This window comes from Notolepis coatsorum, assembly GCF_963971535.1.
Source record: "Notolepis coatsorum genome assembly, chromosome: 5".
NCBI classification, from domain to species: Eukaryota; Metazoa; Chordata; class Actinopteri; order Aulopiformes; family Paralepididae; genus Notolepis; species Notolepis coatsorum.
In genome coordinates, this window is record NC_140169.1 from 120,405,604 (window position 1) to 120,429,927 (window position 24,324).

Below are 24,324 nucleotides of genomic sequence, written 5' to 3' on the forward strand. Positions count from 1 at the left end.
CAAAACGCTCGTCTAAACGTAGCCTCAGTCACTACTTCACGTTTGTGTCAGCTAAGCCGGGTGAAAAAAAACATTCATATGCGGAGGAAACAAAATACTGTCTACCGCTAAAAACAGCACATCCAATTGCATTGAAAGCATCTGGAATCACAACACTAGCCGACGCTTCGACTAGGTACAGGAGGGTTGATGGTGGCAGAGCAAAAGCTCTTATTTGCCAGATTTACAGTTAATTTACATGTTAAAGAGAGACTGATTATATGTTTATAGAGAGACATTTATAAAAACAATTTAATAGTTACAGTTGATATAATTGAATAGTTCAGCCTGCATTTGTTAGATGTGATACACTGGTTTTGTAAAACCACTGGCTGGCTGCTCTAATGCTGTGAGCATCATAGACTGTTGCTTAAGCACTAGTTTAACAATTTACGTTATGTGCAGAGAAACAAGTTAAAAACAATTTATGCACTTTCAATAAAGCATTTAAAAAAAACTGTTGGGGGAACGACGACGACTCGTAACCTAGTTACTTTCAAAGTAACTAAGTTACTCTGATAATCAAGTAATCAGTAAAGTAACTTAGATTACTTTTTAAATGAGTAATCAGTAATCAGATTACTTTTACAAGTAATCTGTGGCATCACTGGTGGTGGCGATGTCTCGCAGATAATACAACTACAAGTATGATTATATAATATATATATTTTATTTAAAAAAAAAAAAAAAAAACTTGGCCGGTAAGAAATATGCTTGGCGGGTAGATTTTTCCACTGACCGGTGAGTCAAAAAGTTTATTTCATGCCCTGGATACAAGTCAAAAGGAAGCAATTGAAATAATGTTTATTCGCTCTGTTCTGAGATATAAAGTGGTCAGAGTTGGGGGAAATAACTGCCAACGTCAACTTATTTGGGTGTGACTCCAAAAAACTATTTTGACCGGTAAAGCAACCATCATTTTGAGTTCAGTTTCTTTCTAGAAGTGGGCAGGTAAAATAAATGATTTTTAAAGTGTTGAATCCACTAAATGGACTGCATTTATATAGCGCTTTTATCCAAAGCGCTTTACAACTTTTTGCCTCACATCCACTCACACACCGATGGCAGAGGCAAGGTGCCAACCTGCTCATCAGGAGCAGGAGCAGTTAGTGGGGTCTTGAGCAAGTGTCTTGCTCAAGGACACTTCGACACGTTGATGGGAGGAGCTGGAATTGAACCTCCGGATTCCCAATCGACTGATCTACCTGCCGAGCCCCAAATAAAGTAAAACATAGCACATATGCTCCTGTTTCAAAGGCAGGTCCATCTGGTCTTAATTCAGAATACTATGTACTTTACTAGTACATAGTACTAGTACTGTTTTACTAGTCTATATGTTGTAACGCGTCTGGCTGTGTGACGTTAACATGTTAGCATTAAATAATTACACCAGGATAGCTTAGCTTAGCAAAGAGCTACTCAGATGTTGGGATTTCACACCCATTTATTATCAAACCACACCGTTAGGCTTATGACCCATACGATGCCTGGTCAATATGGCTCTATATTCACTCAATATACATGTATATCGACATATATATATTTTAGGGCTGTCCCCGACTAAGGATTTCGATGGTCGACTAGGATTGGCCAAAATATGCCGTTAGTACAATAAAAAAAGTACAATTTCCTTTTTTTTTAATCATTCCATTTGGGCTGTGGGGGGTGCTTAATGTCTGAAGGAGTCGACTGAAGGCTTCTTGTCCTCTGCAAAAGCATGCAATTGGTCCACTGATGGATACATCTTGATATTTGTCTAGTATAGTGTGTTCATTAGATGGGTGAAATCCTCTTTCAGTGCCTCTGTGCCTGTTTTCGTAGGCAGTTAGCCTCTGGTATGCGTGCCATTAGCGTTAGCCACGCTTCTAGGCCTCTTTTCTTTTGAAAAAAAATTAAATATATATATATATTTTTTATATTTGACTAAGAGGTTGGCCAGTCGACTACGGCCCCTTTCGACCGATATAGTCGACTAATCGATTAATAGGGGTCAGCCCTAATATATTTACAGACATGAGCCACATCGTTACTAGAGAAGACAAGTTAATGTTGTGCCGGACGGCAGGTAGACAGGAAGTGAAGTTGAGTCACTGGCTCAAATTAAACCTGTTGCTACATCCCGCCCCCAATCCATACCTTGATGTCTGCTCCCGATAGGTCATCCTTGGCCAGGATGAGGTCATCCAGGGTGACGTCATCGGCCACAGTCATGCGGCTGGTGTGGATCTGGAAGATCCTCCTCTTCGTCTTCTCGTCTGGCAGCGGGAACTCAATTTTACGGTCAATTCTCCCTGAGGTGGAGAGGAGGAGGGGTCAGTACAAGACAAGAGGGATGGAGTTTAGCCCCCCTTTCCTTGATCCTCCAATCACAAATGTCATGTTTTTTCTTCATTTGTCAAAGTACAGCTAATTTATCAATCAAAGCCAATTCATCCCATTGAGACTTCATCGAGGGATAAGCAATTCTGAACAGCTTGTTTTGTTTAGCAAACCCCCGTTTTACATTATGTCCCCCTCAAATGCTCTACTCTATTGTCCCCATGAGCTGTTTTATTGGCAGATGGAAGATTAAATGTTTTTCCCAAATTGAAAGTTGATGGACCAGGCAGATACCAGATACCAAAACAGGGTATCGTATCAGGAGAATTTCCCCAATACTAATTATAGATACAATATCTGAGACCTAGGGTTGGGTATCGTTTGAAAATCTTCGATACCGGCACTAACACTAGTTATGTGTGTTGTGTGTGCTGTGTGAGCCAATCGGAGGCTTTGCTACATTTTGGATTGTGGTTGAACAGAAGTTATAACTTGAAACAAACATGCTTATTGGACCACTGACGAACTGAACTACTTAAGGTATAGAAAATGACAGTGTAATTCGATACCACAGCATTTTTCCATACTCAATAGTTATTGAAGCAATTCGATTGATACCATAAAAATATCGAATTTCGATACCTAGCCCTACTGATAGAGCCATGTGACATCAAGGCTAATTGATTTCCTGCATTTCTGACACAAAAAAACATCTCCGATGGTGGAACATGGACCGTATCTCCTGCGACACCAAGTCTATTCAGTTCAGTAAAACGAATGGACTGGATGGCTACTCTGTATCGTACTTGGGAGATGAGGACTCGCTATCAGTATTGATGGACAGTGATGAATTGGTATTGGCAATTCCATAGTGGTTATAATTTCAAAACGACAGAGAAAGTAAAGTCGTTCTTCTCAATTCCTGACTTTTCACAAAGGCAGTGACAGTTGCCTTTCAGCGAGGAGGCATTTCTGCACTTCAAAGAACTGCGTGGTCTCTCCCTGCGGGCCAGGAGAGTCAATCAAGGTGCATTGTGAATCACACCGCGATAAGAAAGAACATTTAGTGACCGGCGTCAACAGAGACAAGTCCCATTTTCACCTTTACAGTTTGTCTTGGGGGGAGGAAAGCAGAAGGGAACAAACAAGGCTAATGAAAACAGAGTAAGTGAGAGAGACTTTACACACACTCGACTACATCAAGTACCAGCAAGCAACCAAACCTGTGGCCAACTACAGCTGGTGGGCCCTGTACCTGTGTGGGTGTGATTGAATGGTTGAGTAAGCAATTGAGTGAGAGTACTCTCTTGGTTTATGCCTCGATTACATGATGACAGAGGATGGAAAACTGGATTATCAATATTTTCCAATGAGATGACGGCAAAATGTGCCACGGTGAATGAGGCTGAAATATTTAAAAGGTTGCCTCCACCGGATGGTTGAAATCGTGCTCCTCTGTTATAGGAATGGTTTTATTGTCATCACCAACAACTACCCAATAAGTGTTATGGACTGCAAATTCCTTATCTTTTCATTTAAAAAATACAATATGAACTAGGCTGAACAGAATATACTGCAGTGCCCACCATTACTGATACAGAACAGCGTGGACTTTTTAAATTGCCACCATCTGAGTGAGTGAGCAAGCGAGTGATTGAGTGAGTGAATGAGTTCAAGTGTGTTAGTGAGACAGCGTGCAAGAAGGAAATAAGACACACAAGAGAGGCCAACCACTGACCAGGTCTGATGAGGGCGGGGTCCAGGGTCTCTATCCGATTGGTGGCCATGATGACCTTGACGTCACCCCGCGAGTCGAAGCCATCAAGCTGGTTGAGTAGCTCCAGCATGGTCCTCTGGATCTCCCTCTCTCCACCAGAGTTAGAGTCATACCTGGAGGAAGCACAATCATTTTGTCTTGGTGACAACGGTGCAAAGATGCATCATCAACACAAGTTTCGCGCTGTTTAATGACAGAGCGGTCCTCTCACTATACACATCAATCACTCTTCATGCATAGAGCTGTCCTCTCATAGTACCACAAACAACAAGACAAAAGACTATACTCATTCATACATAGAGCTGTCCTCTCATAGTACCACAAACAACAAGACAAAAGACTATACTCATTCATACATAGAGCTGTCCTCTCATAGTACCACAAACAACAAGACAAAAGACTATACTCATTCATACATAGAGCTGTCCTCTCATAGTACCACAAACAACAAGACAAAAGACTATACTCATTCATACATAGAGCTGTCCTCTCATAGTACCACAAACAACAAGACAGAAGACTATACACATCATTCTTTATGCATAGAGCTGTCCCCTCATAGTACCACAAACAAGACAGAAGACTATACACATCACTCTTTATGCATAGAGCTGTCCTCTCATAGTACCACAAACAAGAAGACAGGAGACTATACACATCACTCATCATACAGAGATGTCCTCAGTTTATTTTTTCCGTTCAATCACGTTTTGCTATACCACATATATCAAATGGACCCTAACTGGTTAGAAAGGTAGACTTAAGCGACTAACTAGCCAACTGGGTTAGACCAACCAAATCTGTGTTTTTAATTTAACTAGACCTCCGGCAGTATGGCACTAATCTTGTTAGCATTTTAAGCCTTCGCTTTTCCTAGACCAGAGGGATAAGTTCACCCTGCAGAGTCAGACGTTCCCCTAGTGGCACAAAGTCAACATTGGAGTGTAACAAACAAACAAACAAACAAGAGATAGATTAGGGGGACAGACAAATGTGCATTTATATAGCACTTTTATCCAAAGCGCTTTACAATTTGTTCCTCACATTTTACCCATTCACCACACATTCACACAGGGACAGTGCACATTAATCAACATCTTCAGTTTCCACCTCAATCATGTAAATGTGCCAGAATTAGCTAATGAGCTAGTTTTCATGTAAGATGCCAACCTGCTCACCAGGAGCAGTTAGGGGTTGGCTTGCACCTCACATTTGACCCATTCACTCACACATTCACATGCAGTTAGGGGTTAAGTGTCTTGCTCAAGGACACTTCGACATGCTGCCCAGGAGGAGCGGGAATCGGGAACCTCCGGATTACCAGACGACTGCTCTACCTCCCGATCCACTATCTCTGCCATTAAGCTAGTTCTGACTACATAGCATAACAGTGACGTCTGGACTCTTAAAGCTAGTTTTATGCTCAAGCGTGAACGTGATGCCGATGCCTGGCCGGGGGTAGCACTGCTAGCGCCGGGAGTCACGGCGACGCCTACGTGCAACCGACCAAACATGTAACGCCGACAACGTGTAGGTATGATGATCGGAGAAAAGAGCTGAGACAGCCCATTCAGAAATATATCTTGGCCTTAACTCAAGCAGTTCACTAAAGTACAAAGCATATGTACATGACACAAATAAACAGTGAATATTTTACAAGTCTATTTTCTCTCACTAATAATAACACTTAGTCATCCGCTCGTGACTCACCACCCCAGCAGTACGGCGATGTGACAGTGACCCACACACACAAACACACATCCCTCACCCAGACATGCATACAACACACAAACATCAACTCAGTGCTCCCAAACACACATGCAGTCTCTTAACTGCACCGTAATTGCACAAACACACACTCATACTAAGGCTGAGCCAGAACCCTGTTTTTAGGGTTCGAACGTTCGCCAGGGTTTATCGAACGAAAGTTCGTTTTTTTTAATTTTTTAATAAAAATTTTTTTTAATAATTTTTTTTTTCATTTTTTTAATACATTTTTTTTTTATTGTATTATTATAGATCCTACGGAGGGCGGCATTGCATAGTCTATTGGTGAAAAACATGTTGTTTACAGTGGTGGCTGTTCATGTAAACATGTAATTAAACAAAGCACTCAGAAGAAAATAAACAAGCTACTGAATCAAAGTATGATAAACAATAGCCCTTGCAGTCACGTAAGGGGCTAGATAAACAAATGCATTCGTTTTGTGGCATTAACGTTATATAGTTAGTGTTACACGTTCAATAACAGGTATTCACTCTTGGTCAACGGGGAGGGGAGCCGGGAGGAGAGGCGCACGCCTCGGCTCAACAGACCCCGTCCACCGTCTACCTCGGAACGGCCGGGCTCCCAACACGCTTGCCGCCCGTCCGCCCTACCACCGTTCCGAGGTAGACGGTGGACGGGTCTGTCCACCGTGCGCCTGCTGTTGTTTCCAACGCAACCACCTCCCGCCATGAAGCTCGCGCTCCGTGGCCGAAAAAGGATGGTATTCATTAATGATCCTAATCTGCAGGTTCACCTACGGAAACCTTGTTACCGATTACTTCCTCGGCGGGGAGCTAACTACGGCTCCCCGGTAGCTACGGTAAGTCTGTTGAGGCTTGCCGATTGGTGGTAACAGCAGAGGCGGGTGCAAGCGGTGTGACGAAATTGGCAGAATCGCCTGTCAATCAAAATAGAGCTCTGGTTGATAAATAGTATCCCGCTGCAGCCCGGCAGACCATACTGGTTGAGCCGAGCGCCTCGCATTCACATCACCTCAACCCCGTGCGCATCCTTTATTTTTTTTTTCACCGAACGTTCGAACCTATTAATTAAAGTCCGAATGTCAGCGTAACGAACGAACGTTCGAACGTTCGGGCTCAGCCTTATCATACACACAATCTTCCCGTTAGATGTCAACCACACACACACACTCAAACACATACACCATAAATGCATGTTCACTTAAAACAAGACCTCTCTCTCTGAATACACACGCGTCTACCTCTTAGTCCCGATGGCGTCAATCTCGTCGATGAAGACGATGGAGGGGGCGTGCTCCTCTGCCACTCTGAAAAGCTCTCGGACCAGCTTGGGCCCGTCTCCCAGGTACTTCTGGATCAGCTCTGAGCCCACCACACGCAGAAAGGTGGCGGACGTCTGGTTAGCTACTGCCTTGGCCAGGAGGGTCTTACCTGGAACACAACACCCACAGGAGACAGAGATATCATCACCACATGTCCTGAACTGCTAGCCGCTGTCCTATGAGCCATCAGATTATAATCACATGGATAACCACCACCAAATATAAGAAACGGAAATGGAGGAAACATTTTCATTCTCTAGTTGATTGACTCAAACCTTCATACAGTGACTAACACTAGACAAGTCAATATGAGCTTTTAAATTGTATTATTGTATAGTTTAGTTTTACTGTAAAAGGTTTGTTTACGTTGGTATTGTTAAACATTGGAGTAAAACAGAACCCAACAGTTTCAAAAAGCTTATTTTTCCATCTACAGATCATACTCTTCAAGAATGTACTGTACATGAATATACTCCACATTTATACAGTCAAAAAGAATTGAGGAACAGGGCTTTTAATATCAGAAATGTCAAAACTGCCCGTTAGTAGTAACCTGAGAAAATATGCTGCTTTGCTAGATCAGCTGACATATTAGCCCGCAAATTAGTTTTATATATTTCTATTCTTATATTTTTATTTTCATCCCCCTCCCCTGAATTTCCCCAACAGGATTCATGAAGATACATCTCATCTCATGGTGGTGAAAAACTTTCTATTTAAAATACATATTCTAAGAAAAGGCAGTCGTGTCTGGTCATCACAGGGCTGACCTGTGCCTGGTGGGCCGTACAGGATGACTCCTTTGGGGGGTTTGATGCCCATCTCCTCATAGTACTCTGGGTGTGTGAGAGGCAGCTCCACTGACTCCTGTGGACACAGCAGACAAGAGCACAGTCAAGACTCCATACGGAAAACATTAAGGAACAATGGACAAACTTTGTCTGAGGAAAGCAACAGTTGTGATTGGAGGATCAAGAAAAAAGAGCAGGACTTGAAATAGCTCAATCGAAAGGCTTCTTTCTCCACACTGCTTTTAGATAACCGTGTGTGCGTGTGTACCTTGATCTCTTGGATCTGGGCGTCCAGTCCTCCGATGTCTGCATAGGTCTCCTGGGGGGCCTTCTCTACCTTCATCACCGTCACCAGGGGGTCCGTGTCATCCATCAACACCCCGATAACAGCATGGACCTGAAGGACACACACCAGAGTTAAAGCAGGGTACTTGCTATGTTTTCAGCTCGCACTGTTTATGTCCCAAATCCTGATTGTGTAGTTGAGTGAGAAAACACACCAGACACGCTAACCACAAATGAACATACGTCGTTATCATGGTGCCCTGTATGGATTTTAGTGCGTCAACAAAGATGATCAAACAAACTCAATTGAATTGTTAATTGAATTAACAGACCCAATTACTACAACACTCATACACATCTGGGAAGTGTCCAGCACTGTTGGCCAATGAGCAGCTCCACTAGAGCAGTTGCAGAGTTAACGTTAAAATGCCTTGCTCAAAGACACCTCAATCTTTTCCCAGCCTTGCGGTCACAAGTCCACTTCTCTAAACCTTTCCACTGCTGCCCAACTATCAGTAGTAGTGCGTGTAGAAATTACCAATCACATCCCCCTAAAGTGTTTTCATGTGACATTATAGCAGCACACTGCTGTCAAGGCATGCAGCACAATAATCGTTTTATCTCCATTACCTTGTTTTCATGATCTTGGGAAGCCAAAATTATACTGTAAACCCGATTAATCGCCCAGCCCTACTAAACAACAGTTGTGTTGATATATATCAACAAATCATTTATGAATCTGTGTCTTATTACTGGATCTTACAAGTCACCAGTGGAACAGTCATGTGTTTTACCACTGCACACTGAGTTCTTTTCATGTCATGTTGGAAGGAGAACTACACAAACATTCCGTGCAAGGCCTCTATTGGGAGACATGATACAAGTGAAAGCCACTCAGTGACCTTGTGGTTGAGCAGGACGGAGCAGCCGGGCTCCAGTAGGTCCTTGTCTACGAAGGACAGGATGCTGACGTAGTGCTCAGAGCCCACCGAGGTGGACACGATGGCATGGTTGTCATCAATGATCTCCTCCAAGGTGCCCACCGACATGGGTGTCCCCCGCAGGTCATCCACCTTGGACCTCTCCTCCTGGGGGAAGAGAAGGGGGTGATAAAATGATAAGAGGAAGATTACACTTGATATAATGGGTTTTGTGGTTAAGTTACACTTCGCCAATCAACCAATACATTGTTGGAATGTTGAATTTGCCACCTTTCGATCGTCACCTCACTCAACCTATTGCGTGATTCTAGTCTCGAGTTACAAGATGAAACATCCGGCGAGCGTCATACGACAAGCCATTCGGACAAGTGACCACGTCCTGTTTGCCCCTGTCCTGAGCGCACCAGTCACCTCTGATGGCAAAAATTATTGACCACCTTTGTAGGAAATGAAATTATGGCACCAGGGGTGTCCCACACAAGGGCGGATTGCAACGAGAAATACGAATTAACGCCGGTACACACATTACAAAAACCTTTGTAAAACACACATTTTCCGTGGGATTGTAATCAACTTGCCCGATGCATAAGTAGTTAACACTTGATATAAAGGGTTTTGGGGTTAACCTCTTAACACTTTCAGCGCCAGACGCGATGATAAGTCGGGTTATCTCGCCAGTGGTTGAGTGCCATACCCGAGTATAGTCGGGTTTATCGTTCTTTTATTTGATTTTTTTAAATTCATTACAGGTTCACAGACCTCTGCGTTACCATAGGAAATCATACTGAGATTGCTAGAGTGCAATACCGGCCGCATCCTGCTAGGTGGTAGTATCGCCCACCCTTTGAAACCTTATTTCACACCGTGTGTTACATCTAAACCCCTCTGGGCGGAGAATTTTGGTCCAGGCAAGTGTAACGGTTCACCCGATCACATTGGACCGCGTCCATGGCTGCTCGATGCATGTGTTGTGCCGGATTATGTCGGGGACCCGATGAACACCAATACTGGAAATCCGCGATCAGACAATTGGAATATTCTTTTTGGGATACCCCCGATCAAAGGTAAGGACTATTTGACGTCAATTCCACCTTGATCCTACAATGATTTCACATCGATCCAGTCGATCAACGTATGTAGTATTCAAAACAAATGCCGTTGATGACGATCAGAGCATCAAAAAACTAAACATAATACCGATTATATACCTTTGAATTGGAAATAGTAGCGTGTCCAGTAGGGGTGGGAATCACCAGTTTCATCACGATACGATACGATATCAATTCTTTGGACAACGATACGATATTATCCGATATCACACAGTCTGCCACGATACGATACGATTCGATTCAGGTGCCTGCGATCGATATGAGCCGATATTATATGCCCATTTAACACAATCAGTAACATTTAAATCAACAAAAAAAAGGCAATGGAAATATCATTTGACATTTTTATTTTTGAGCTCTTCCAGACATTTAAATGAAAAACAATATTGTTTTTAATACAAATAGACCTCCTGTTCACTGTTTTTAGTTCGTTTTTTTTTTTTTTTCGATATTAATATCCTATTCACCATCAGAGCTGTATTAAGGTGCAGTACCGGCCAGATCCTGTTAGTGGGGCTATCCCGAGAATGCACCCTCCTTCCCAATCCCCACTTCTCTCTGCCTATGGCTCTGGGTTAGCTTGTTAGCTTACGCTAACGTAACGTTATCTTCGATCTTTAACGCGACGTGGGCATAATGGAGTGGCGAGGATTACTAGTCTTGCTATAGTGACGCTCTAGACGCTACTGCTGTGTGCTGTTGATGTTAAACGGAGTTTCACAACACTGGGCGTGGGGCGATGACGTCGCCGGATTTTCAAAATAAGAGTATCGCAATATGAATCGATCTTTTTACGTTGCATCGATCCTATTTGATTATTGATAATAGATCGATATATCGATCTGGATCGATGTATTGTCCCACCCCTAGTGTCCAGGCGAGCAAGGCTTTTAGCAAAATGCACATATTGCTCCATAGCGCCGTTCTCAGGAATTAGCCAGGATCACTCTGAAACTATACAATATTCACCACGGTATAACACGCAAACGTATACATGAAAACATTTATAATTTTTCACATGTTGAACGATGGATAGTTAATGTCAAATGAGCCATAGTATTGTCTCCATAGCTATAATATAGAATATAGATATAGCCCTCCAAAACACTGACGCACAGTGAAAATCCCCATCTCTTAAAGCGGTGGTGCAGTAGGTACAAGGATAGCTAAAGCGTCTGGCGCTGAAAGTGTTAACGTGCAACGAACGGCCCGTCCCCTCTTGAGGACGATTTGCCCACCGGCGCAACACACCACTTTGGCGACATCTAGCGGCTCGGGTGTGCATTTGAATACAATATATAAATATCGAATTAAAGCCCCATCTGTTGCCTGTCGATTGCCGACAAAATCCGTTCAGCGGTTCTCGAGTTACATGCCGATATGCGAGGCGTGCGGCGAAGTACACGGCAGACCTAAAAAAAATTCAAATACCACTCCCGACTCGCGCCGCTCTACCTCCGTCAATCATTTGGCGATCTTGAAAATTATTGGACAGGGTTGTAACCAATGAGTTTGGCTTTCCAATGCTACCCCACGTGGGGATAAGCAAATCAGGGATCTAGGCGAAAAGTCACAAGCGCAAAAAAAGAGAAAGTTCCGCCGAATGAATTGCAGTCAATGAGGAAATGAGTTTTCTGCAGCGTTTTTTTAATCTCTTTTTACCTAAATCGCTCCTAATCACTCATTTCTGAATGGATTTCTATTAAATTGGTTATGGACCCAGGGTGTTTTTTCAGCCATACCAATTTTTTGGGATATACTACTTTTGGATATTGCAACTACTACAAAAAAAACGTGAGTAACAAGTTTTTCTACAAGTTCAGACTAGAGCCGCATTTGCCCGTCAATGTGCGGCTCTTCCATCCAAAAAATTAAATAAATAAAATTACCTTTTTTTTTATGTCACTCATTCTATAAGGACGTAGAATAAACATTTAATTTTTTTTTAATGGTCCATTTGCATGTTCTTGGTATCTGAATCTAGGGACATATATGGATCAGTGTCAGAAATAGTGTGTCTGTTACTAGGCTTGAGTAAATTGTAATGAACCAAAGGAGAATATCAATTCTATTTAAAAAGATTTTTATCTTTGACTGAATAACACCATGCTAAAATTGACCAGACCTGAAAAATCTAAGCAAATGAATAAAGGGAAGATGATTAAACTGCGGTTTTTGAGTACTTGATTAGAAATACAAAATGCATTTTTTTCTTTAACTAGGTGTTCCATACTCACAGGAATTGTGTAAAAGTGCCCAAATAGTGAAAGAAATCGTAAAATAGTTCCCCTTTAACATTTTTGAAATAAACATTCTTTTTTTAAATGGCTAAAAGTGATTTTGTAATTTTGCAACCATGGGACACAGGGTTCTTTCAACCCTGTGAGGCCCAAATAAAAAAGACATTAGCGACTTCAGAGGCCAGAGGGTGAGACCTATAAACACATGAAGGGTGCCGTGACTGAAAAAAAAGTTGAGAAACGCTGGTATATGGTGTGGCTCTTTGTGGTACCACAGTAATTTTTGTGGCTCTTAGTCTCTGACTGGATGGCCACCCCTGGACTAGAGGATGACATATTTTCAGGATTCCCACAGGATGGGAGTCAATTTCACTTTGAATCACGTGATTGGGCAGGGCCGGGAGTAAAAGTCAACAGGAGCAGAAGGGAGTGGGAACTATGACAACAAAATCCAACAGGATTTGGACGGGAGTGATATTTGAACATTTCTCATCCTCGTAGTTTTCATTCCCGTTAGGTTGAGCAAAGCGAGAGTAATGGGGGCGCGTAATATTGCAATAAAAAAAACGGGAGTGGGATGAGAGTGGGATTCTATAAAAGTTTGGCTCGGGATTGGGATCAGTCCTCTGTGGGAGTGGGATTTTTTTTTAAACTCTCACTTGGGATTGGGATGGTATTATTTCTGTGGGAGTGGGAAGGAGCGGGAGTCAAAATCCACTCACATGTCAGCCTCTAGTTCAGACCTATGTTACTCTATTTAATTAGCACTAAAAGTGAATTTTCTTTATTGTATCAGACATTTCAGAATGTCATCTTTCAAACGAGACCAGGCTCATGCATGTAACGGAACGTAGACCAATCTCGGTCACTCTGTCTGGGAACACCCAAAACCGGCCCCATTTTGCACGACATCCAGGCTTTTTTTACTGTCAGCGTTTGGGAATTTCATGTCGACAGGTGAAGTGAAATTATACTTATTATATATATCAAATTTCATGAGTATTCATCTATATTTAGTCATCTAAAGACTATTAGATATGAACGTATGTACCAGTAAAAAGTGGGAATCTCTAGAATGTGTTTTGGGCGACGGTGTTTAGAAGTGCGGGTAGCCTCTCTAATCAACTTAACGTTATACACAACACTTTCTGTTGTCAGTAGATGGCAGCATTGGCAGCATTGGTTTAAAAGGTGAAAATGTTATGACTACAAAATGTCTACAAATCCCAAGACCTTTATCACCTAAGTTAGTTCACAGGTCAGCACCGGATTAGGAAAACGTGATCTGAACACAGGAGCGTTAAACTATTAATGCAACCTGAATATAGTGACCGAGAATGGTCACCTAATTATCTTAACAAAAGTGCATCATTAGCATTATGTTTGTTGTCTAAAGGGGAACATAATGGTACAATTTAAGATTTTAATGTTATCCGCATATAAAAGACAAATAAAACATTGTTCATTTGTAAGAAACCTCAATGAAACCGGCGCAGCGTAAGTTATATTCGCTATCGTTATGAAAATGTGATAGAATCCTATAAAAAAGTGGACGAATGTGTCACTGTGACGTTATAGTATTTGTTTGCAAAAGAAGTATGCAGTCCTCAAGTTCAAGTAAAAAAGAATTGCCACTTTTGGGGGCGCTTGTTAAGAGGTTAAGTTATTACTTTCAATTTGATTTTCCATCATCCGATCACAACAGTGATTTTAAGTGACAGGTCTGGATAGCGCAGACTGCAATTTTGTTTAGCATTGTGATCTGATGAGCCAGACCACATCACTGATGATGTGTTCAGGTGCATCAGGAGATGTATTTCAAGAATCACTTGGAGAATCTAAAATCCGATACCAAGAGAGCCAAATGTAACAAGTAAGAAATAAAAGCAAAGTGACAGGACGTTCAGCTTTTTGGGGACATATAACCATGAAAGATGTTTTATGGATAATAAATAATTATATCTTTAAATCACTTTTGTCCAAAGTTGTAGGGCATGAAAGGTATACAGGGGTAAACAATTCAGTTGCATCAGTGTGTAAAGTTAACACATATGGTGAAATGGGCCTTCCTGTTCCCATTTCGAGTTGAACAAGTTGGCCCTTAACACATAGTTTGCCAGCAGGGGGTGCACGATTTATCGCTTGAGTGCCAGCGCTTTAGTCAATGAGAGGACGAGCACATTTGCGAACGCATAAACTCTATCTTAAATTATGGCTATGTGTCTAATACACCCGTCGCTTATCAATGACTTGCTTGCAGTCAACATGTACGAAACGGATTGTTTTTTCATCAGTACATTTCAGTTTTATACCGTTTTGAATAAAAGTATAGTTTTGAAGATTTCTAGTGATTCCAGAAAAATCCATGAAAATAGCTTTTTACTGGAATACACAAAACACGTAATTTTTCGGCCTATTTATGAATCGTTTTCAAATAAACGCTAGATTATCGATAGTATATGTGTACTTATGCACGCTAGAGAAGCGGGCTGAAAAATCGATTATCTATGCCATGCCTGGCGCTAACGTTACACACACACATAGGAGACACGTTGTGAACGCTGTGAAAAAAAACTCTGATTACCCCAATACTGGTAAAATAAAGTCCTTATCTCAGATCAGATGTTCTGCAAAAAGATTAATCCAATTCCTGATCGCCATTCCAAATATCGATCGTGTTTATTGATCCAACGTTATACCTCGAAACACATAATCGACGCTTCTTCCAGTTCCCTCAGTGGATGCAATAGTCTCAGGTTACATGCGTCAGAAGTCAAATGTGGAATCCGGATTTTTTTTTTTTTTGATGCAAGTCCCATTGACTCCATTCCAATGGGTGCAATACCATCCGGGAGACGATAGGGGGCGGTATTTTCCCTTTTCGAGCTCAGAGCCAGTCCCAATGATAACGTGAGGCTGGATGGATGAAAAATGAATGGATATCGCTAATAAAAGAAATAACGAGATTTCTCGTCATTGGCACTCAACGCATGGCGGCCAACAACGAGATTTCTCGTTGGCACCCAATGTGTTAATATAAAAGTGTGGAAATTAACACATGTTGAATTCAAAAACTATCTTGCTTTAATTTCTGAAGGCCAACACAGAGTCCCAAACATAGGAGTCCCATTGTTTGTGCTGGCTCCAAGTACCTGGGCAAGCAACTGAAGCATACTGAAATGCAGTGGTGTTCTCCATTACTTAAGCACCCCGAGTAAAGACTACAGTGCAGTAGGGCTGACCCCTATTAGTCGACTAATCGGTCGAACGGAGCCGTAGTCGACTGGCCAACCTCTTAGTCGAATATATAAAAAAAATATATAAAAAAAGATTTATATAATATATATATATTTTTTTTATCATTCTTTCCAAAAGAAAATAGGCCTAGAAGCGTGGCTAACGCTAATGGCACGCATACCAGAGGCTAACTGCCTACAAAAACAGGCACAGAGGCACTGAAGAGGAATTCACCCATCTAATGAACACACTAGACAAATATCAAGATGTATCCATCAGTGGACCAATTGCATGCTTTTGCAGAGGACAAGAAGCCTTCAGTCGACTCCTTCAGACATTAAGCACCCCCCACAGCCCAAATGGAATGATAAAAAATAAAATATTATTATTATTATTATTATTTTTTTTTTTTTTTTTTAATCGACAGTCGACTAACGGCAAATTTTGGCCAATCATAGTCGACCATCCAAATCATTAGTCGGGGACAGCCCTACAGTGCAGACTGACCTCCTGTTTCTCCTCCAGGGGCTTCATCTGCTCCTGGTTCCTGATGAACTCCTCCTCCATAAGCAGGTAGTCCTTGATGCGCTCCTGCTTCAACAGCTTCAGACGGCACTGGGTGTGAGGAGTAACTTGAGGGAAACACACATATAGAGCATGATAAACATCTGACCCAATCAACGGAGTGAGCTGTTAATTTACATAATATAGCATCCATTACGTGAATCTACAACAAGATGACATTTCAGAGATGGTGAAAATGTCTTGGTATTTCTCATTGACTGACATGGCATTTTGACGTTTAGAAGCGCATCATCCATGGTTTGCATGATTTCAGAGTCAGTAAACAGTTCTACATTTGAGAGATATTGCAAGCTCATTCAAAGGCAAAACTAGAGATATAAAAAGGTGCCATCGACAACTTGCTTTTTTTTAATCCCATACTTCACACTTTGAGTGCCACGGGCCCGGTGCCCCAGAACCCTGTTGCGTGCCACCACCCACTTCAATGATAGAGCTCTCATATTTGCGAACGCATAAACTATATCTTAAATTATGGCTATGTGTATAATATGGCCGTCGCTTATCAATGACTTGTTTGCAGTTAACATTGTCGAAAGGATTTTTTTTTAAATAATCGGTTCATTTCCGTTTACCATTTTGAAAAACGCTCGTTTCTTGAAAGTTCCAGAACATTTCTGAAGATTCTGTGATAATCGCCCTTTATATGGAATACACAAAACACGGTGTCATTTTTCAGCCTATTTATGAACTATTTTCAAATAAACGCTAGATTATCGATAGTATATGTGTACTTATGCACGCTATAGAAGCGGGCTGAAAAATCTATTATCTATTTCCTGATCAGCACACACACACACACACATACATATAGGGGACACGTTGAGTTATGTGAAAAAAAACTCTGATTACCCCAAGACTGGTAAAATAGATTCCTTACCTCAGATCAGATGTTCTCCAAAAAGATGATTCCAATTCCTGATCGCCATTCCAAATATCGATCGCGTTTATTGATCCAACGCTGGGTACTGGAAACACACATTTTCCGCTGTTCTGATGGTGGGCGATGACTCCAGTAAACTCGGATTACATGTCTGACAAGTAAAATGTGGAAGCAGGACTTTTTTTTTCTCCATGAGTTTCATTCAATCCAATCCAAAGGGGTGCAGTACCATCCGGAGAGACGATAGGGGGCTGTATTTTCCCTGTTCGAGTTCAGACAGATCCCCACTGGTAACATGAGGCTAGATTGATGAAAAATGAATGGAAATCGATAATAAAAATATAAAAAACGATATCTCTCGTCGTTGGCACTGAACGGTTGGCATGAACTAACGAGAAATCTCGTTGTTGGCACTCAAAGTGTTAATGGAAGCTTGCTGGCAGAATCAGGGCCCTTGATATGAGGGGTTTTGTGATTAACCTCTTAACACATTGGGTGCCAACGACAAGAAATCTTGTTGTTGGCCGCTATGTGTTGAGTGCCAATGACGAGAAATCTCGTTATTTAATCGTTATTTCTTTTATTAGCGATATCCATTAATTTTTCATCCATCCAGCCTCACGTTATCATTGGGACTGGCTCTGAGCTTGAAAAGGGCAAATACTGCCCCCTATCTTACCCGGATGGTATTGCACCCATTGGAATGGAGTCAATGGAAATGCATGAGCAAAAAAAACTCCGGGCTCCACATTTGACTTCTGAGCCATGTAACCTGAGACTATTGCATCCACTGAGGGAACTGGCATTGGATTTGGATTAATCTTTTTGCAGAACATCTGAGGTAAGGAATCTATTTTACAAGTTTTGGGGTAATCAGATGTTTTTTCACAGATTTCACAACGTGTGTGTGTATGACATTGGCGCTGAGCAAGGCATAATCGATTTTTCAGCCCGCTTCTCTAGCGTGCATAAGTACACATATACTATCGATAATCTAGCGTTTATTTGAAAACTATTCATAAATAGGCCGAAAAATGACGTGTTTTGTGTATTCCACTAAAGGGCTATTTTCATGGATTTTTCTGGAATCACTAGAAATCTTCAAAACTATACTTGTATTCAAAACGGTATAAAACGGAAATGTACTGATGAAAAAACAATCCGTTTCGTACATGTTGACTGCGAGCAAGTCATTGATAAGCGACGGTTGTATTAGACACAGCCATAATTTAAGATATAGTTTATGCGTTCGCAAATGTGCTTGTCCTTTCATTGACTAAAGCGCTGGCACTCAAGCGATAAATTGCACACCCCCTGCTGGCAACCAATGTGTTAAGCCCTAGCCATATTTTCAGAAAATTCACTAAAAATTCAAAGTAGATAGATACCCAATGTAAAAGGAAGATTGCTCCACTTCTACAAGGGCTATTTGCATGTTCTTAGTATATAGGGACATCTATGTACCTCAGGGAATGTATTCCCAGTGTCAGAAATATTGTCTGTTACTATGCTTGAGTAAATTGTAATGAACCAAAGGAGAATATACATTATTATTATTATGTTTGTCTTCAATCATTGACAGTGAATAACGAGCACATTCAGCACTTTCTTGAGATCAAGTGTACAAAGAATCTAAGCAAATGAATAAAGGGCAGATGATTTACAGGGGTTTTTGTAGATACAGTACTGAATTCTGCCATCCGGACACATGCTATTTGAAATATGAATATAGAATATTAGGCCTATAAATAACCTTATTATAGCCAAGTTATACATCTATGGATCAGGCTAAATCTCCTCTTCCCAATGGCAGCTACATCTGGATTTAGTACCACCCGGCACCAGTTACAGGGGAGAAAAGACTGAATGAAATCTACTGTAAGTATAGTTACTTTTGTATAATGTCCATAGCTCTGCCATTTTTCACCGGATTGTGACACGTTTTTAACACTATGATCGCCGCGGACGAGTTTTCACGTCATTCCGAGCCATGCTCATTCTGCCGAAGACGCCGTAACTCGTCTTTGATGTCAATATTTCAAAAATCTGTCATCGAAATCATATTTCCTTTCCGGAGCCCTGAGACACACTGCTGATCTCCTCTCAACTCTCTAGCGGTTCAAGAGCGCCATCTGGTGGCCGATCGGCAGATCGCCAAACGGATATTAACCTTTGAACCGGTAGTGCTCATCCATATGTGGTCCGGCCACTCGCTATAGTTCCCGCGACTCCATCTTGAAACACTGGATAATAGATTGCTCACCCTAACTCAATAAACAACGTTATTTGGACGTATATACTATTATACAACCTGGAAATGGATCGAGCATTTCTACATCCCATAATAGAAAGAAATCTGTTCCACGCTCATCTGCCAGCGGCGCGAGGAAGCCACGGTAAGATTCAGCGTTATTTTCTAACGTCTTCTATACTAACTGATCTGATGAACATATGACCCCCTCTGGATGAATCATCCAACGCTGCCCACGGAATTATAAACGATCCCCCGCCCATCCGGTCATCATCAGATGCTGCGTAGAAACTTCTAGAACCACGTCCAGTTGAAACTTTTTATCTAGCACAGATTCCTACCAAACTGTATTTGATCAATATAATGCATTTAGGGCTATAAATCATGTTCTGAAGAAAGCTGCAGAAAACGATAAAAACATACTTATACTTTAGACCATATTTTAGTATGAATATGTGAATGAAAAAGTTTAACGTTGCTACACCCTGAACAATACATATAGGACATTGAATGGGCCATAATAATGGCAATTTAGCAATAGAATTTAAAAAGTTATAGCCCTGCAAAGAAGGGGAACTTCTCCATAGACAAATAGAGCTGGCGAGGGATGGTAAATTATGAATTTAACCCATGGCAATTAAAGTGTTAAAGATAAAAATAAAAAGGTAAATAAAACAATATATGTTGTATTTTATGGCAATTAACGGTTTGTTCAAGCTGTGAGATATAAATACGATTTTCATGTCAATAATCTATTTTCACATCAAGTGGCTGCAGCTTCGTCTGCGGCTGCCGGCTGGTGTGAGCAGGGTAGTGTAGATTATGAAAATCCGATGGGTCTCCTCTTTCTTAGGACTACAACGATTTCATGGTGGCATCATGTCCTCACGTCTAAATCATCTGGTTTCCAATGCAATGCGCAAAGATTTTTATAAGCTCATATTTAGCTAATAACACTTAAAAGCATTGCTAAACAAACGTAGTGCTGAAAATACACATAGACTGCTGTTTTGATAGGGTTAGGGTCTTTACTCTTGGCTACATTTGAAAAAGAAACACAACATAGATCAATAGGACTGTATTGATCCATTTATGACGTGAAATAAATCTATGCTTGATATGAAAGGTTTTGGGGTTAAGTCAAATAGTTTCAATTAGATTTTCTATCATCCGATCCAGTGGTTTTTTTTAGTCCCATACCTAATGGAAGCTTGCTGGCAGCATCAGGGCCCTTAGTCTTCTTCTTCTTCTTGCCAACTCTGGTGGGGATGGGGGGCTCGTACTTCTTCTTCTTGTCCTGTCATTTGCATTGAGTGTGTGGATAAACATGGATCAGAGCAAGCAAAACAGTAAACCTTCGGGTATAAGCCTTGTAGTTATAATCAACACGTTAAATTGTGGTGATAATCATTGTTAAAGGCTGTTGTTTGGGATGCTTAGATCACTGTTGACCAGGGGTGTACAGTGCGACATATATATCGCACGTGCTACAGCAACAGCTGTCTGTGCGATGGATGGATTTACTTCAGTAGCACTGGTGCGATAGGGATTCGGTTCATATAGATACTCTTATTTTGAAAATCCTGTAGCGGGTCTCATTTCTGCCCACGCGCAGCTCCAGCTAGGCTCCGAAAGCTAGCAACGTTCAGGTGCATATGATACTCTTATTTTGAAAAAAGTCTTGTGACAACTCGACGAGTCGTATCCGTGCTTCTGCAAGGAGCAGCACGTTGGTCGGTTGGTGCGCACTGCTGCGTTAACACAGCAGTGCGCCTACACGTCCCGAAATAAGTCCGTGGTGTTTTTTCTTTCTCGCAACGGGTCAAATGCATCTACATGCTTTGCACCGTCGCCATTCCTTTATGCGCACATCGCCCGAAATTAACGTTTATGTACCATTACAATCACTACAACGTTAGCAAGCTAACAAGCTAATCCTGATCAGAGGCGCAGAGCCAGCAGACAGTGTGGAAAGGGAAATGGGGGGGCACTCTCTCCCCTTCCCTGTGTGTGTGTGTGCGTGCGTTTGGAAAGACGATGAAGTCACTAGTCAGGACTCAGGACAGGAGTATATTATAGTAAACTGAGGATGGACAGATAATGATGATATTCAAATATAAACACACAATTGTTAAGGGGATGCAGACCAGAGAAAGACATTTGTCTTGTTTACATCAGGGTCCCCCATTGTGTGTGTGTGCGTGTGTGTGTCCCAACCGACCCCACTTCTATGTTTCAATAAATTATTTGCATTTAAAACTATTAACGCCGACTCATTCCTTCAGTCCACTCAAAATTATGCTAATATTCCTTATGTTGTTTATGATATTAATTGAAAATAGCATATGAGAGTATCATAGTAATAATAACACATGGCGATATACTAAATGACAGCCAAACATGGCACTGCAACTAAATAACACAAATACAATAGGCACATTTGTGACTGTTACAAATATAACACGTTTTATACTTGTGCTACAAGATTTTGGCCTGTGCTACAAAACTATCAACCTCTGTAGCACCAGTGCTATGTGCAAAAAAAGTTAACGTACAGCCCTGCTGTTGACGTAACTAACGCCATTACTAATGGCATTCGCTTCCAGGAGCTGTCATTCTCACCTTGTCATCTTTCTTTCCTCCTCCTGGTCCGTGGCCGCCACTCTGGCTTTGACCCTGGTAACAATAACACACATACCGTTCATTATAGTCACATATTAAGATAGAATTGACAACTAGTAGGGGATCGTTGCCCTTGTTTACCATTTTCGCATGACACATGAGAAATGGCTTAGCTAGCTAGCTGCCAGGCTAATTTTACCAGGGTACCTACCTTGGTGAACTTTCGATTGCTACAATGGCCTATCGTTAGGTCAACTCTGGTAGCAAGGATAGTGATTTTCGACGAGAAGACGTAGTCAAAATATGGGAAAAGCTGTCATAACGAAATTAATGATTTAGCGAACGATCAACAGATTAGACCATGGTGCCAGCCACCCGGCAAGGAGCTAACGTAGCTAACAATCAGCTAGCAAGGTAGACAATACTTTTTTTTACACTGGAATTGCATTTAAGGCATCATAATCACTCGAACCTGTACAACAACACGAAATGCAATGTTTAAATTCCCAGTATATAATGCAAGGTTAGTGAACAATGCATTTTATTTTCATAAAATGATGATGATGATGAAAATCGCTTGCTCACTCACCATTTTCACTCGTCTCTTTAGATTGACGTCACTCTACGGCGCGCTCTGTAGGACATATCGAGGGTTTGTAGCAAAAGGGGCAGAGCCTCAGGTCCGCGCTCTGACGCCGCTCAGCAGCGCCACCCACCCAATGGCCGAATTGGAGTATTGCACTGTGCGGGCACAGCTGTGAGATCCGCGCGAGGCTGGTATCTTGAATGAATGCGTTTATTTATTTCGAACATAAATTGAAAATAAATAATAATAATAATAAAAAACGAGACAATTCCGCGGGGGGGAATTGTGAAAATGTGGGTGATGCCTGTGCACTGTAGGCCAACAGGAGAGGGTCTGTGTATTGTCTCTGTATTGTCTCTTTCCACAGCAAAACGGTAGGCAAGGCACCTTGGTTGAGAAATGCAGGCTTCAATCTATGTCGTTTAGCCTATCTGTTCAGTACTGTTTAGTACTGTTCAAAGATGCACAATGAGATCTTCTGAGAGATATATATAGAATAGAATATATATAGAACACAAATGTTCTAGAATGTTTGATTATGACATCATACTGTGACATCACAAATGTTCTAGCATGGTCTATTATGACATCATACTGTGACATCACAAATGTTCTAGAATGTTTGATTATGACATCATACTGTGACATCACAAATGTTCTAGAATCTTTGCTTATGACATACTGTGGCATCATAAATGTTCTAGAATGTTCTATTATGACATCATACTGTGACATCACAAATGTTCTAGAATTTTCTATTATGACATCATACTGTGACATCACAACGGAACATGTTTGAGGTCCATTTGAATAATATGTTTGGTAAGGCTGTCCCCGAAGCCTGTTTTTGGGATTCAAACTTCGTCAGGATTCTTCAAACAGACGTTTGAACCTTCGTTTTTAATTAAAAAAATAATAATTCTTTTTTTATCCTCAAACTAAATCCTCAATTTGAATAAAGTGATTCAAACTTTGTCACAAACTTTGTTTGTAAATAAAAAAAAATAGACAATTAGACAAATAGACAAAAAATTTACAATTCCGCACGGGGAAATTGTGAAAGTGTGGGTGATGCCTGTGCACCGCCGGCCAATGGGAGAGGGTCTGTATTGTCTCTATGACAAACGGTTCAAAAGATACAAAAAGGGGGCGTGGCCTAAGGATGTGGTCAATATAGACCAATGAAAGAGGATATCCCTACTGAGCAGAGGTGCATTCCAACTCTGATTGCACGCACGCTAAGGACGCCACGTGCACGCGCGCTCCCGGCACGTGCACACGCTCCCGCGCATGCGCATAAATGTTCCCTCGCTTAAGCACAGACTAAAGACAATGCCTAATTGCCTCTACGAATGGAATGTAACACATTTCATTCACAAGTTAGGTGTGAATGTATCTGAGAACGTATTTAACACACCTGACGACCGGCGCTATTGATATGCAAAGTAGCCCAGGTGGGTACTTATAGCGAGTTGGCGAGTGCAGCGCATTCCTGTGTGCACGCCAGGGGCGGGGCTAGGGGGTGGCTACTGGGGCTCAAGCCCCGATTTTTTTTTTTTTTTTTTTTTTTTTTATCTTTCTTCAGCTTCCC

The 24,324-nt window shown here is 41.5% G+C and overlaps 1 protein-coding gene across 2 annotated transcripts in view; it reads right to left on the minus strand.

Moving 5' to 3' along the window:
- The window catches only part of LOC311227912 (26S proteasome regulatory subunit 4), a 47,948-nt gene extending 25,164 nt beyond the window's left edge, over positions 1-22,784 (minus strand). The window contains exons 1-10 of one of the 2 annotated variants that reach the window (XM_084313772.1): positions 22,737-22,784; positions 22,148-22,201; positions 20,726-20,822; positions 16,317-16,441; positions 9,185-9,370; positions 8,266-8,394; positions 7,977-8,073; positions 7,126-7,315; positions 4,097-4,248; positions 2,176-2,330 (exon numbers count right to left, since the gene is read on the minus strand). In XM_084313772.1, the coding sequence (XP_084169898.1) occupies positions 2,176-2,330; positions 4,097-4,248; positions 7,126-7,315; positions 7,977-8,073; positions 8,266-8,394; positions 9,185-9,370; positions 16,317-16,441; positions 20,726-20,822; positions 22,148-22,201; positions 22,737-22,739 (1,188 nt within the window). In that variant the 5' untranslated portion in view covers positions 22,740-22,784. Of the gene's footprint in view, positions 1-2,175; positions 2,331-4,096; positions 4,249-7,125; positions 7,316-7,976; positions 8,074-8,265; positions 8,395-9,184; positions 9,371-16,316; positions 16,443-17,697; positions 17,712-20,725; positions 20,823-22,147; positions 22,202-22,736 lie in introns of those variants that run through there. The other variant, XM_084313773.1, reaches the window with a different exon arrangement.
- Between the last annotated feature and the right edge of the window lie 1,540 nt (positions 22,785-24,324).